Source organism: Coenobita brevimanus, chromosome 29 (assembly GCF_032717465.1).
Source record: "Coenobita brevimanus isolate Jiangsu-jjx chromosome 29, ASM3271746v2, whole genome shotgun sequence".
Lineage (NCBI taxonomy): Eukaryota > Metazoa > Arthropoda > Malacostraca > Decapoda > Coenobitidae > Coenobita > Coenobita brevimanus.
Genome location: NC_136982.1, coordinates 30,943,476 through 30,959,013, shown reverse-complemented (window position 1 = coordinate 30,959,013; position 15,538 = coordinate 30,943,476). Strand labels below are relative to the sequence as shown.

Here is a 15,538-nt window from a genome sequence, read left to right as displayed (position 1 = left end):
AATCAGGATGGAGGGTGAAAGACTGACGAAGAGAGTGTATGTGAGTGAGGTGGAGGGGGGGAAGAGGGAGGGGGAGGCTGAGGATGAGATGGAGGGATGGGGTGGAGAAGTATATGAGAGATGGGGGTGTGAGTTGGGAGCAGGGCAGTGAAATGGCGGGGGACAGGGCGACTTGGAGGCGATTTGTTTGTGGCCACCCCAAACGGGATTGAGGCGTCTGGCAATAGATAGATAGATAGATAACCTAACCGTGTTAATGAGAGATGACAGGGGAACCGTGAGGCTGCAAGGTGTAAAGGTGGCAAAGATAGATGAATTCAAATACTTGGGGTCAACTGTACAAAGTAATGGAGAGTGTGGTAGGGAGGTAAAAAAGAGAGTGCAGGCGGGATGGAGTGGGTGGAGAAAGGTGACAGGAGTGATCTGTGACAGAAGGGTCTCTGCAGAAATGTAAGGGAAAGTTTATAAGACTGTAGTAAGGCCAGCCATGTTGTACGGAATGGAGGCAGTACCACTGACAAAAAGACAGAAGGCACAGTTGGAGGTAGCGGAATTGAAGATGTTGCATTTTCCACTAGGAGTGACGAGGTTGGACAAAATTAGAAATGGACATATTAGAGGGACACCACACGTAGGTCAGTTTGGGGACAAAGCTAGAGAGGCGAGACTGAGATGGTTTGGACATGTGCGGAGGAGGGATGATGAGTATGTCAGGAGGAGGATGCTGGAAATGGAGTTACCAGGCAGGAGAAAGAGAGGAAGGCCAAAGAGATGGTTTATGGATGTAATGAAGGAGGACATGTGGGTGGTAGGTGTAAGAGAAGAAGATGCAGAAGACAGAGTAAGATGGAGACGGGTGATCTGCTGTGGCGACCCCTAAGGGGAGAGCCGAAAGGAGAAGAAGATAACCTAACCGTGTGTGGCAAATTTGGGAAATTATAACCCAGCATCTAAGTTATTTTTCATTAAATACTTCTTAGGAACTGGTGGAAGTAGTGGTAAAATTCCCACCCTCGCGATGTGCGCCCTCTTGGCCCTCTGATGCGCCCCTCCCAAGCCTGCACCTTTTGTGGCCATCCAGTTCGCCTAAAGTAGCGCCGGCCCTGACACTACACCTGATATCCACACTTCTCACCTTCTGCACCAGCGTGTTATCCTCCATCCTCTCAACTTTCCCAGTATAATTGTTGCCCATTGTAAATATTGCCACCAGCTTTTAACCTGCAGCGACCTAGGGAATGAAACATGAACAACTAGTATCTGATGATCAGGCTGGATGTTACTGAGCAGGAATAATGCTGTTTCATTTTCAGCAAATAAGTAGACAACTTCATCACACTTTGGTTGTTGTGAATGACAAGCATGTACTCTAAAGATAAAGGTACCAGTATTAGTTGAGTCTGAAACTAAAATCCAGACAATGTCTTTTATACATTGTAATTGATTCATGGACAGTTTTCATGAGACTTGTTCCGTCATTAATCAGTCAGACATCCACATAGTCTTTCTTTTGTATTTTACCAGTTATGGGTCAGGTTGAGCGTAGTCTGTCCTGGTCTGCTCATGTGAGTCTTACAGTCCATTACTTCACTGTATCTGTAGCCAATAAGTGAATGTTTGGAACAAGTGAGTTGGGGTTGCCAAGTTAATGAACAATAGCCAATAAGTGAATGTTTTAAACAGGTGAGTTGGGGTTGCCAAGTTAATAAACAGTCAGCTTTTACTGTAGGAAGCAGTGAATGATAAGTTCAACAGTCATGTCAATGAAAAGTAACCCCCATATGGTTGCTTTATACTGAATTTTATTCTATTTCCATGAAAGGAAAAGAAAGTTTTTTCCAGTTGCTGAAAAATATGGACATAAGATTATTAATGAAGCTGTGATAATACTGGTGCTATATCATTTTCATTGCATTGTGGAAATTTGGATATACACTATACATATTTATTATCATTACATAGTGAAAATAGTAATCATGTTTCATAATACGCTGCAGTAGATGATCATATTATGCCTTTGAAATATTTGTTTTGGTATAGGGTATATTTCATACTGACCACAGTATTGATAATTTCTAATAAACTCTGAGAACTGTAGCTAAGTACTGTATATATTGTAACTGAAATTGCTTCTTTCTCAACTATGCACAGTTTTTAGCCTTGTCAGGCAGATAGCATATTTTTGATCATATTTTTTCTACCCCCAGCCAACTTTATTCAGCTTCTCTGAAAAGGCTTTCATTATGAAGGGTGTCCTGAAGAGTGTATCTAATCCCTTCAGTTTAAAAAGGCTATCGTAAAGTGAAGAAAATGATCTGAAGAATGAAAGAATAAACTAAGAAGTTTGTCATTGGACTGAAGGGGTCAGTCATTCAGTGTGTTACAGTACAGCACAGCATGCCCTTGTTTTATGATGAGGATGTTTGAAAAAATCCATTGCTTAACGATTTATTGTATATCAGTTCAATCATGATGTTGGTTCAGTTGGGTACATTTTTACCCAAGGATCACCCACACAACCAAGTCTAAAAATAAGTTTCCAACTCACCCCAACTGGTACCTGTTTCACACCACTGCACTTATTTTTTTTTTTTTTTTTTTTTTTAGTGTCTGACTCTAGGCAAAGGCTTCATGGCCTATTCCCAAGTCCCAGTAGTCTTCCTTGGGGCTTAGTAGTCCTCCTACATCTCCACATGTCACCACTTCAGCACTAACACCCACCATCCACACTGAATACATGCTAGGGCTGTCTCTTACAGGGCTGGTGTACTGGTACTTGCTATTAACCACCAAAAATAAGTAAAAAAATTAGTTTTCATCATACCTAAGTAGGTAATTATTTCACATCATTGCACATCACTTGCTGCTTGAATTCCAACGCCACACTCTTGTTCCATCACTGACACTAACACACCCTGTTGAGACTGAGTTCAAAAGCCATCTTAGAACAAACAGATAATTATTAGCTTGCGTGATAGAGATTGTTCAAGCTAAAATAGTGATCATACATTGACCAGTAAGGCTTTGTACAGGATCATAATGATTGTATGAATGAAAAAGCAATTGTACACTTTATATTGAAAAAAGATCCAAACTTTTTCATCATCATATAAGCATCTCACTGCATACTGGTTCATCATATAATGAGGGTTTGCTGTACTTCAACAGTCAGTATGATAAATTATTTACCTTTCAGACTCTCTTAAACTCAGTAGCATAAAGATTAAATTTATTGTAACCTCTACTACCCACTCAATGTAGTGCCGCTCTCGGGTGCCTGCCCTTTCGTCTCTTCCTTCCTTCTTTCCTTCCTTCCTCCTCTATCTTTCTTTTCTCCATTCTTTCCTCTTCCATCTGTCCACAGGTGACTCTACACAGAGTGACAAGCCAAATGGTTTCCTGTACACCAGGAAACCATTGACTATGCTGGGTGGTAACCATATAACCAAATTATGGCATCTGGTGGTTTAGTGGGTAATTGAAGTGCTGCAATCAGATTGAGCCAGTGCAGGTTTATATCCAATGGGTGGTTGGGGCTTATTGCTCATGTAATGCCACTCAGGGATGAGTGAGACTGGTCATTCTCATTTTAAATGTCAGGACCAACTTGCGTTGCCCTGAGCTCCTACGCTTCTCATGGGTCACCACTGGATTAGATGATGAATGAATAAATGAATGTAACCTCTATCATGAATGAGATAATATTTTTCATAACTTAAAAAAAAAAGTTTTTACCAATATAAATTTCCATGGATCTTCCTTTTGGATAATGAATGGATATTATTAGACAGGCTTTCAGTATGCTGTTTAGCCACTGGAAATGATAATGATAACCCAAGCAGGGATATACTGAACTGTAATTATATACACCATGTGAAGTATCAGTATTAAAAAGTTTGTTAACTCTCCTCTTCAGATTGAACTTGAACTGAATGACACCATTGTTGAGCGAAATGAACTCCATGGTCAGCTGACAGCCCTAGAGCGCATCAAGACATCACTAGAAGGGGAGCTAACTTCTCTCAGTGTTACACTTCAGGACAAGACCAAGCTAGTGGACCAACTCAACCAAGACAAAGAAAGTCTAACTAAGGAAAATGCAGAGATGGAAGTATGTAAACATTTTGTATGATTTTTACTTATTGTTATGCTTTACTTCCATGCCACGCTTGAATACAGTACAGGTATTCTCCTTTAGGCATGTAAATTCTCTGATGCCTCTAGGAGAATCAATGATCAACTTTTCTTCTGTGTTCGATGTAGTGTATTAACCCCTCCTTTCTCATATCCTTTGACTTATGCAAAAAAATCTTGGTTTAATCACGCTTGTTCTAATGTTGTCCACAACAAAGAGAAGACCTACAAAAGGTACTGAAGCCAACACACCCCTGAATCTCATCTTTTTTATGTTTCTGTCCGGAATTGTGCTAAGTCTATAATTCACACTGCTAAAAATAATTTCATCAATACTAAATGCTCTGAACACCAATTCGAATTCTTCCTGCTCCTTCTGGCACCCTGCTAGGAACCTTTCTAATAGCTTTACCTCATCATCCTTCCCTCCTCTTTTCCACACTGATGGCTCTGTAGCTATTTCTTTTGCTGCTAAAGCAGAACTCTTTGCTCAGACTTTTTCCCCCAGTTCCACCTTAGACAATTCCAGTGCTGTCCCACCATCTCTTCCCCCCTCTGACTTCCTCATGGCTGACATTAAAATTTCTTCAGTTGAAGTATTTCCTACGCTCCTCATGGGGCAACGTAGGATTGGATGATGGATGGATGGATAGATGAAGTATTTTCTGCCATCAGTGGCCTCAATACTTACAAGGCATATGGGCCTGATGAGGTCCCTTCTGTTGTCTTCAAGAACTGTTCTTCTGTGCTTACACTCTGCTAAACTCTCTTATCTTTGTCTATCAACTTGCACCTTTCCTTCTTGCTGTAAGTTTGCTCTCATTCAGCCTGTCCCCAAAATAGGGCGACCATTCCCAGCCCTCTAACTATCACCCAGTTGCTTTAACATCTGGTATTTCAAAAGTTTTCTAGTCTATTCATAACAAAAAAATTTTAAATCATCTTTCCTGTCACAACCTTTTTTCTGATTGTCAGTGTGGGTTCCGCCAGGGACGCTTCAGTGGTGATCTCGTCTACCTTTCAGACTCCTGGTCATTCTCCCTTCCTGACTTAGGTGAATGCTTTGTCATTGCACTTGACATCTCAAATGCTTTCAGTCGAGTCTGGCCTAAATCTTTAATTTCCAAACTATCCTATTACAGTTTTTATCCTTCTGTCTGTGCCTTCCATTCTAGTTTCCTTTCTGGTCATTCTATAGCTGCTGTTGTAGACAGCCACTGTTCTTCTAGAGCTGTCAACATTGGTGTTCCTCATGGCTCTGTCCTATCACCAACTCTCTTTTATTCTTCAATGAACTAAGCTGTACATCTAAACCCTATCCACTCATACGCTGATGACTCTGCCCTGCACCTTTCCATTCACTTCCTGCAGCGTCCATCTCAGCAGTTGCTTCAACAAACAAGGGATGAGGCTATGGCCCATCTGATGTCAGACTTGGCTCATATCTCTGATTGGGGCAAAGATAACCTTGTTGTTTTTAATGTGTCAAAAACTAAGTTCTTTCATCTATCAGCCTGACAGATCTTCCACAGGAGAACCCTCTGATTTGTACCAGTATCTAGCTCAATCCTGCATCATCTTTAACCCCTACACCGCGGGCTTGTTTACCAATAACTTGCGTGTGCCTCGGGGTTATTTGGGCTCCGACAGACTCTCAAAAAATATTTGCCAAAAATCAGTTATTAGTCCTAGAATAATAAAATTACATATGCTTATGGCACATACCTTCAGCTTTCTCCTGGAATGATTGTTGAGCCTTCGTTGGTTACCGTAGGACTTGTGGAGACCTCTGAAGTAGGGTAACGAAGTCTCCACTTTACACTTCCCGACAACCCGTAATATGATTACCACAGCCAGATACAAACACTATAAACACTATTCTACAATTTTCAAGTAGTTTGGGATCCATACTAAAAAAAAAAAAACACTGTGAAAGCAATGGAAATTACGAGCGCGTCTGATCGTCGCACTGGCACTAGTTCGCTCATGGTAGCCTGTCATTTATTATTCATAAAACCCCTCACACTTTATATTTCTATTACTATATAACACTTATATATATCTACAGTCTTTATCCATAAGTTTCCTTCAGTAGTATTAGTTTATTGTCACTGTAGGGATTCAATTTCTTTCAGTAAAATACGTAGCATTCACTTTCTCGTCCTGTATACTGGCATTGAGAGTGAATGTCACTTTCATCTTCACTCTCATAACTCATAGCATTCAGACATGCTAGAGTGAAACTTTCACTTTCATTACTCCTAGGGTATATACTCGTAATCTTATAATACTACTCATTTACATTTCTATTTATGTTCTCTATTTTATTTACGTTATTTACATTTCTATTTTATTTACACTGTGTTGTGCACTGTCACTTGAAATAACTTATAAAACTATTTTCCATTGTTCACGTATATTTACATTCATTACTTTCACTTGCTGTTTACACATTATTTACACATTATTTACAATTCCACTTGCACTGTTTTACTCAATAGAAAGATCATAGTCACTCTTTTATCAATTGTCAGCCCTTTACCTCTTTCCACACGAGGTTTAGAAGGGGGTAAAGGTCACAGAGCCATTTGCATGGGGGTGAAAAAAGGCCTTGAAGTCAGCAAGATGAAACGTACGTCCTCTCACTTCGGAAGATGAGAGTACACTGATAACGCAGGGGCAGCCTAGAGGCCTGCTTTAGGGGTTATTCAGAGTTACCAATATTACTTCTTGAAACAGCTAAGTCTAGCACTGATATGATTGGCAGGAAATCTAGACAATACATTATAAATCTGGTAGTTCCAGGTGAATGTAAATATTCTCCCTTCCCTCCTTACATGTATATTTATTACGAAAATAGATTAGAGGCCTACTTAGGAGATATATAATCAGAGCTACCAATGTTAAATCTTGAAACAGCTTTGTGTAGCACTGATATGATTGGCAGGAAATCTAGACAATACATTATAAATTAGGTAGTTCCAGGTGAATGTAAATATCATTTAGGCTTCTCCCTTCTCTCCTTACATGTATATTTATTACGAAAATAGATTATACGGCATATTTCAAGGGGAAAAAAACAGCGAAAATTAGCGAACGAGTGCACGTGAGGTGTTGTCAGGTGATAATTAGCCAATTCCAGGTGTATGGCACTCTCACTTACCTGATTTCTTACTTGTATATATTATTTGGTATAAGAATACGACATAGGGCTTATTTCAATGGATGAAATCAGTGAAAAATTCCAGGGAAGATTTACTTAGCGTAGCATGGCCGGGCAGGCGAGAGCATAGGGTAATGGAGGGGGGGTAGGGAGGGGAGTCAAGAACGGGGAGAAATGGCTAAATTGTCAACAATGGATGGGAGTACAGATGAGATTAGGAGTGCTGACTAGTGTTGGACATTGTCAGTACTGATAGATGATACAAGCCCCCACTGGAAAGCCCGGGTGAATTCAAAATAACACAGAATCACAAAAGCGACGCCCCGCGGTATGATCCCTTGCTCCCAAGCGTCACGAAAGTGACGCCCCGCGGTTAAGGGGTTAAACATACTTGGGGTTTCATTTTCTCGGGATTTATCTTGGAAAGAACATATTACCTCCCTTGTAAAATCTGTTTCCAAGAGATTGGATGTGCTAAGCTGGCTCCGTGCCTTTGTTACCCCAGCACAGTTGTTGACTTTATACATGCGTTTTTTTCTCTCCTGTGTAGAGTACAACACTTGTGTGGGGAGGCTCCCCACACACAGTTCTTCTCAATAGGGTGGAGTCAAAGGCTTTTCATCTCATTAACTCTCCTCCTCTTACTGGTACCCTTCAACCTCTCTCTCTTGACTGCACTGTTGGATATTTACCTCTTTTCTGTTGCTACTTCAATGGTCACTGCTCCTCAGAACTCTCTGCTTGCATTCCTTCGCCACTACGGCGGGCACGTAGCACCCGTCTGGCAACAAATTCTCATCCCATTTCTGTCCAACTCTCTAATGCAAGAGTTAACCGCTACTCCCAGTCCTTCATGTATGCAACAGGTCAGCTCTGGAACTGTCTCCCTCCGTCTGTTTTTCTCACTGCCTATGATCTCCAGTCTTTCAAGCGCAGTGTGCCCAGGCATATCAAAATGAATGGATCTTGAATTTGTCTCTGTTTTTCTTTAGGAGCAATTTACAGGCCCGTGGCCTTTGGTTCCCTCCTCCTTGCATTTAAAAAAAAAAAAAAGAAAAAAAAGAAAAAAAAAAAAAAAAAAAAAACTGCCCTCATGCAGTTATTAAATGCTTGGTGATGGATTGAGTTAAAGCTCTCCAGCTGAATGTGGCCCACAGGGATTTGATTCCAGGGAATGGTTAGGGTTTATTGCTCATACAATGCCTCTGAGGGGCAAGCAGTTGGTCACTCATCTTAGTTATTTGGACTGAATAACCTACCCTCAAGCTTCTGTGCTGCTAATGGAGCAATGCTGGATTTGGTTGATGATGTTAACTGGTTATTAGGAAGTAACACCCTTATCCGTACAGGGTACAGTCTTATCCACACTAGGTACTGTATTTCTTTCACCCAAGCTTTCAGGGCACCAAAAAGAATGTTGATGTCTGTTTAGTACAGGTAACTTGCAGGCTCCCTCCTATATAGTTCTATCCTCCAGTTAGTCGGTGCACTTCACTCAAAGAAAGTTGTCTTTAACTACTTTTAAGCAAATCAGTTGGTCCATTCAAGTCACTTGTAGCACTGATGTACAGTAATCCCTCCAAGATCCGACATAATAGAGCCAAAAGCATGTCCTTGACTTGGGTTTGTCCGGGACTTGGGAAAATGCCCCCTGGACAGGTACTTATGGACCCTAACTGAACCTAACTTTGAAAACCACCTAAATAACTCCCTACCGGACATGCACAGCACCTGTTTAAGACCCTATTCACACAAATAAGGGACAGAAAGCTTGGAATAAATGAAAAGGAACCAGAGAATGAGGAATTAGAAGTGAATATAGAAAATATTTAGCAGTGTACAGGGTACTTACAACACATCCTTGGCCGTTACAAAGATTAACCCACTTCATCTGAGGCTCTGACAGTGGTGAAAATGCTCTTGAAGCACATACAGTAATCCAATGTTGCACTGCAATTAGTCCTTTGCACTTTGTATAACACTGCACATTCTGTTCTTACTTGCGCCATGCCAGTTGCAATACGCCAGTTTGCACTCTGCACTTAATCCTTTGCACTCTGAATTGCTTGAGGATGCAATAGTGGATATATGTGGATTGACTGAAACTAAATGGAAAAGGTGAAAGGGTGAGAGAGTGGGAATACAGTTTAGGAATATGTGCGGGAGTTAATGAGAATGAGAGGGCTAGAGAGGGAGTATGTCTGATGATAAGCAAGAAGTGGAAGGAGAATATCTGAGAGTATGGAACAGTGGGTGCAAGAATTGTATGGGTGAGGATGAAAGTAGGTATACAGGTTTGGGCAACTGTATATACGAAGGTGCCGACAGAGGACCGAGTGGCAAGAGTGAAAGATGGGTTTTGGGCAAGTGTAGAAGCATGTATGGACAAGTTTGAGAGGAGCGAGAGAGTGTTTTTAATTGGAGATATGAATGGCAAAGTTGGGAATGTATGAGTGGATGGAGTGGTTGGTCAGTGGGGTGTGCCAGCTGAAGTAGATGGGAATGGTAGTGCTTTGGTGGACATCTGTGCTGGTAAGAGGTTGGCAATAGGAAAGATTGGGAAGGTATGAGTTAGAGCAGATGGAAGGGGTGGAAGACGTATGTAAGATATTCACGGAAGAGATGGGTGTAATGTGTGAAGTGGTTTGTGGAGTGAGGAGGAGATAGAGGGCTGTGCAAGGGACAGCATGGTGGAATGATGAGGTGAAACGAGCTGTGGAACAAAAGAAGGCATATAGTGAATAGCTAGCGAGTAGAGGTAGGGGAGAAGATGAGAGAGGTATATGTGAACAGGAGAAGGGAGGTGAAGAGATTGGTGAAGTAGAGTAAGAAGAAAGTGGATGAAGAGTTTGCTAGGAACCTGAGTGTAAAATGGAGGGTGAGTAAGAAATTGTTTTGGAAGGAGGTAAAGAGAGTAAGACAGTGTGAAAGGGGAAACAGTAGGGGAGTGAAAGATAGGAATAATAGATTGTTGGTGGAGAAGAGAGAGAAATTGAGGAGGTGGAAGGAGCACTTTGATGATTTGTTGAATGTAGAGGGTGAGAGCAGTGTCAGTATAAAGGGGTTTTGGGGAATGGCTGGGAGAAGAAGAGATGAGAGGAGGGAGGAAGAGATCAATAGGGTGGAAGTAGTGGAAGCTGTGAAGAAGATCAAGATGGGAAAGGCCCCAGGGATTGATGGAGTGTGTGGTGAAATGCTTAGGTATGGGGGTGAGATTGTTGTGGAGTGGATATGAAAGTTGTGTAGATTGGCTTGGGAAGAGGGAAGGGTTCCAGAGGACTGGAAATCTGGTATAATTGTTCCTTTATACAAAGAAAAAGGGGAGAGAGAGAAGTATGTGGTAACCATAGGGGTATTTGCCATCTTAGTGTGACTGAAAAAATATGTGGTAGAATACTCATTGATAGGGTTAGGCATATAACAGAGGAGCTAGTTGGAGAAGAACAAGGGGGATTTAGGAAGGGAAAAGGGTGTGTAGATCAGATATTTGTTCTAAGATGTTTAGTGGAGAAGTATCTAGAGAAGGAAAAGAAAGTGTATGCTGCCTTCACGGACTTGGAGAAAGCATACGACAGAGTAGATAGGCAAGGTATGTGGAAGGTATTAAGAATATATGGAGAGGAGGGGAAATTGTTAAATGCTGTGAAGAGTATGTACGAAGGAGCTAGGGCTACAGTGCGAGTGGATTGTGAGCTGAGTGAGTTCTTTTATCTTAATGTGGGACTGAAACAGGGATGTGTGATGTCTCCATGGCTGTTAAATATATACATGGATGGGGTTGTAAAGGAGGTGCAAGGTAGGGCAATGGATGTGGGGGTGGCTCTGATGAATGAGGGTGAGATTTGGAATATTCTTGCATTGCTGTTTGCTGATGATACATTATTGTTGAGTGAAGATGAATGGGAGTTGCAAGGTTTGGTGAATGAATTTGGGACAGTGTGTAGGATGAGGAATCTGAAAGTGAATATAAACAAGAGTTTAATTATGCTGTTTGAGAGGAATGAAATCACAGAATGCACAGTGAGGTTGGATGGTGAGGATATAGAGAATGTGAGTGCATTCAGACACTTGGGTAGTGTGATGAGTAAGGATGGAACTTTGGGGGATGAAGTGCTTGAAAGGGTACAGCAGGGAAGGAAGGTTGTTGGTTTGCTGAAAGCAGTGATGAGAGATAGGGAGGTGAGTATGTTTCGTTTCGTTTTTATAGGCTCCAACATGCTTGCATGTGTCGGCCTTGGTCACTTAATGGCAGCTCTCCACGCTGTACGATCCATTGCAGCCTTCCTGTTCAGTTCCTTAACCTTGAAGTCACACTTAATGACCTCGTCCCATGTCTTTCCCTGTCTACCCCTCATAACCCCACCCTCAGTATTAACACTTCTCACCTTCCTCACCCAATTATCATCTCCCATCCTCTCCACATGTCCAAACCATCTCAATCTACCTCTCCTCATCACAACACCAATACACTCCAGTCCCATCCTACCTCTCAACTCTTCCATCGTAAACCCAGCCCCTCCAGGCCTTGGACGCAGGGACGCACTGCACATCCACCTAATCATTGTCATTTCTGTACGTCTGAGATGGCAAATATCTTCCTCCTTCACTGCCCAGGTCTCACTACCATACAGCATTACACTCCTAACACATGCTGCATACAAAGACCCCTAAGCACATAGGGAGAGTCCTCTCAATGTCAGGAGAGGCAGGAGCTCCCTGAACTTCTTCCAACCACTTCTCACCCTAGCCACAGAGCTAGCTCCAGCCCCACCTCCAGCACACAACATGTCTCCCAAATAACATAACTCTTCCACACACTCAAGAGATTCACCAGCTAGTTCAATCCTTTCACATCTGACAATCTCCACCTGCTCACCCCGACACGCTGTACACATAAAATCAGCATTATCTCGCAGTCTACCTCTGATACCACTACATTTCTTATGCACCCATTTATCACACACACCACACAAGATGGAATTACTTCCCACGCCCTTGTGGCAAACTGCACATGGCCACTCTCCCTCGTCTTTGACAGTACTGCCACCAACCCTAGATATCATCACTTTTGTTTTATCTGCATTTACCCTTAAACCCTTGTGCCCCATGCCATCTCTCCACTTCCTAAACCTTTCCTCTTCCTCCCTTTCGTTCTCTGCAATCAGCACCAAATCATCAGCATACAACAACTCCCACTGGAGTCCGTTTCTAAAGTCACGTGAGAGGGCTTCAAGTACCATGATAAACAACATGGGACCCTGATGCACACCAACATTCACAGAAAACTCATCACTCAAATCTCCATTCACTCTTACCCGGGTGTGAGCACCCACATACATAGCCATAACCACCCTAACCAGCCACTCCTCCAAGCGAAGCTTTCTCATTGCCCACTTCACCACCTCTCTAGGGACTCTGTCAAAGGCCTTTTCCAAATCAACAAAAACAAAATAAAGATCCCTTCTCCTACCAATATATTTTTCCTGAACCTGTCTAACAATGAATATAGCATCAGTGGTCCCCCTACCTGGCATAAACCCAAACTGCATCTCATCAATATTCACTCTTTCTCTAATCATACCTTCTAAAACTCTCCCCATTACCTTCATTATCTGATCTAAAAGCTTTATACCTCTGTAATTTCCTCTTTCCAGGGAAACACCCTTCCCTTTATACACATTTACAAATACACTCTTCAGCCAATCATCTGGCACAACACACTCATAAATAATCATATTTATCAGGTCAGTGACTAAACTCACCCCTATATCGCCTGAGGCCTTCAACATTTCGGAAGTTAAGAAGTCACTGCATGATAGTATTGTGATCCCTACCCAGACATATGGAAGCGAGGCATGGACTTTGCTAGAGGGGAACAAGTCAAGACTGAGAGCTGTAGAAATGAGTTACTTGAGAGGAGCATGTTGAGTGACATGGAGGGACAGGTTGACGAATGAAGAAGTGAAGGAACGTTGTGGGGTGGATGTGGATGCAGTTGAGAGAATTAGGAGAAATACACTGAGATGGTTTGGAAATGAGAGAATGGAGAATGAAAGTGACTAAGAGGGTGTATGTGGGTGAAGTGGAGGGAGGGAGAGGGAGGGGAAGACTGAGGATGAGGTGGAGGGATGGAGTTGAGGTATATGAGTGAGGGGGGAGTGAGTTGGGGGGAGGGGAGTGAAATGGTGGGTGACAGAGTGACTTGGAGGCGTTTTGTCTGCAGCCACCCTTCGCGGGATTAGGGTGTCGGGCTGTAGATAGATAGACTCTGAATTCTAATTTCTTAACACTGCACAACACTGTATTTTCCCATGTGATCTGGTGGTGAAGTATTGCAGTTTATTCACTAAAACGAGCATGTGGGACAGCCATTGCGACAAGCATCTAGTCACAGCGGTAGTTAGGCGGGAACTGGGAAGGGGAGGATGCCGGGGGGCGCTCTGCTACTCACGAAAACACGACTGTTTGTCACCGCGTGGCAAAGTTAAAGTAGGGATGAACACATATTGGCTTCCCCCCCCCCCCCCCAAGGACCCGAGCCCAAAATGTCCGGGACTTGGGCGTCTGGGTCTTAAAGGGGTTACTGCACAGTAATCCCTTTAAGACCCAGACGACCAGGACCAGGACATCCCAAGTCCCGGACATTTTGGGCTTGGGTCCATTAGTCCAAGTCTCGAATTACTCCCCAAGATATCTGGACATCTGGGACACCAGAAATGGCCAAAAAACGTCAAAATGAAAAAAAAAGAAAAGCCGATATGTGTTCATCCGTACTCTGAATTTGCTGCGCAGTGACAAACAGCTGTGTTTTGGCACGTGGTTCCTGTGATGTCCGCTAGAGCACCCGTGCATCCTTCCCATTTCCCACTTACCTACTGTCGTGATTGCACGCTCGCCGCCATGGCTGCCCATGTGCTCGCTTTTTTTAATAAACAGTGAATAAACTGCAATACCTTGCCACTAGACCACATGGGAATTTACAGTGTTGTGCAGTGTTAAGAAATTAGAATTCAGAGTGCAAAGGATTAAGTGCAGAGTTGCAACATTGGCATGTTGCAAATGGCATGGTGCAAGTAAGAACAGAATGCGCAGTGTTAAACAATTATAAAGCACAGTGCAAAGGATTAAGTGCAGTGCAACACTGGATTACTGTACAGTACGTGCTTCAAGTGCACCTTTACCACCCTCAGAGCCATAGAGGAGTTGGGTTAATCCTCACGACGGCCACAGATGTGTCATAAGTACCCTGTATGCTGCTAAATATTTTCTTTACTCAATTCTAATTTCTCATTCTCTGTTTTTTTTCATTTATTTTATGGTTTCTGTCCCATACTTGTGTGAATAGGGTCTTAAATAGGTGCTGTGCATGTCTGGTAGGGAGTTATTTAGGTGGCTTTCAAAGTTAGGTTGGGTTGAGGTCTGTAGGTACCTGTCCAGGGACATTTTTCCCAAGTCCCGGACAAGACCAAGCCCAGACATTGCTTGGGCTCCATTACGTCGGATCTTGGAGGAATTACTGTATGTGCCTTAAGCCCACCTCTCATACTTCTTGAACCTGAACATCTACTCTCCTTCCTCACTCTTGGAAACTCTATGTTCAGTCATCATCTTATGCCTTTTCTTTGACTACCAAAATTATTCTCCTTATTCTGCTTTTACGTAGGTTCGTCTCTCAGCTGCAGAGAAGGAACTTTCAAGCCTCCGTGACTCCCAGGCAACACTAAAGGCAGAGAAGTTGAGCATGGAGAATCTAGCAGCATCTCTTGAGAAAAAATGGGCTGCCAATGATTCCAGGAGAGCTCAGCTAGAAAAGGAGAACCAGCAGCTTAATGAAGACAAGGAGCGTCTTCACACTCAGGTGGGTGGACGCTTCAATTTGGCTTTCGTAACTGCTTAATCTTCCTTTGCTTGAAATAGATTATATTTCATATTTTACTCTTTTCATCAGTTTTTTTACATGTGGGACCATTGCCTCAAGCAGTGTGGTCTGTTGGTCACACCCTAAGGCATTCTAGATGCTAGATGCTTTACTCTCATAAACTGTAGCAGCCTCTTATTACAACCCTAATTGTCCTGCATCTATTTAGTAATTTTCTACTTGTTTTCATTCAACTAAAGACTGACAGGAAATTATCCATTGTGGATGTTGAGAGCATTTATTTGAGCTCATTTGACTCTACTGTACGGAATATTGCATTGAAGGTGACTAAGTGATTGTGAGATAAACCATCTTGGAAACTC

General features: G+C 42.5%; 1 protein-coding gene across 4 annotated transcripts in view; it reads left to right on the top strand.

Moving 5' to 3' along the window:
* LOC145395050 (uncharacterized) overlaps positions 1–15,538 on the top strand; it is a 1,083,039-nt gene that overhangs the window by 585,933 nt on the left and 481,568 nt on the right. For all 4 annotated transcript variants that reach the window (XM_080268801.1, XM_080268802.1, XM_080268803.1 and 1 more), the window contains exons 17-18: positions 3,917–4,111; positions 14,961–15,155. In XM_080268801.1, the coding sequence (XP_080124927.1) occupies positions 3,917–4,111; positions 14,961–15,155 (390 nt within the window). The remainder of the gene's footprint in view (positions 1–3,916; positions 4,112–14,960; positions 15,156–15,538) is intronic.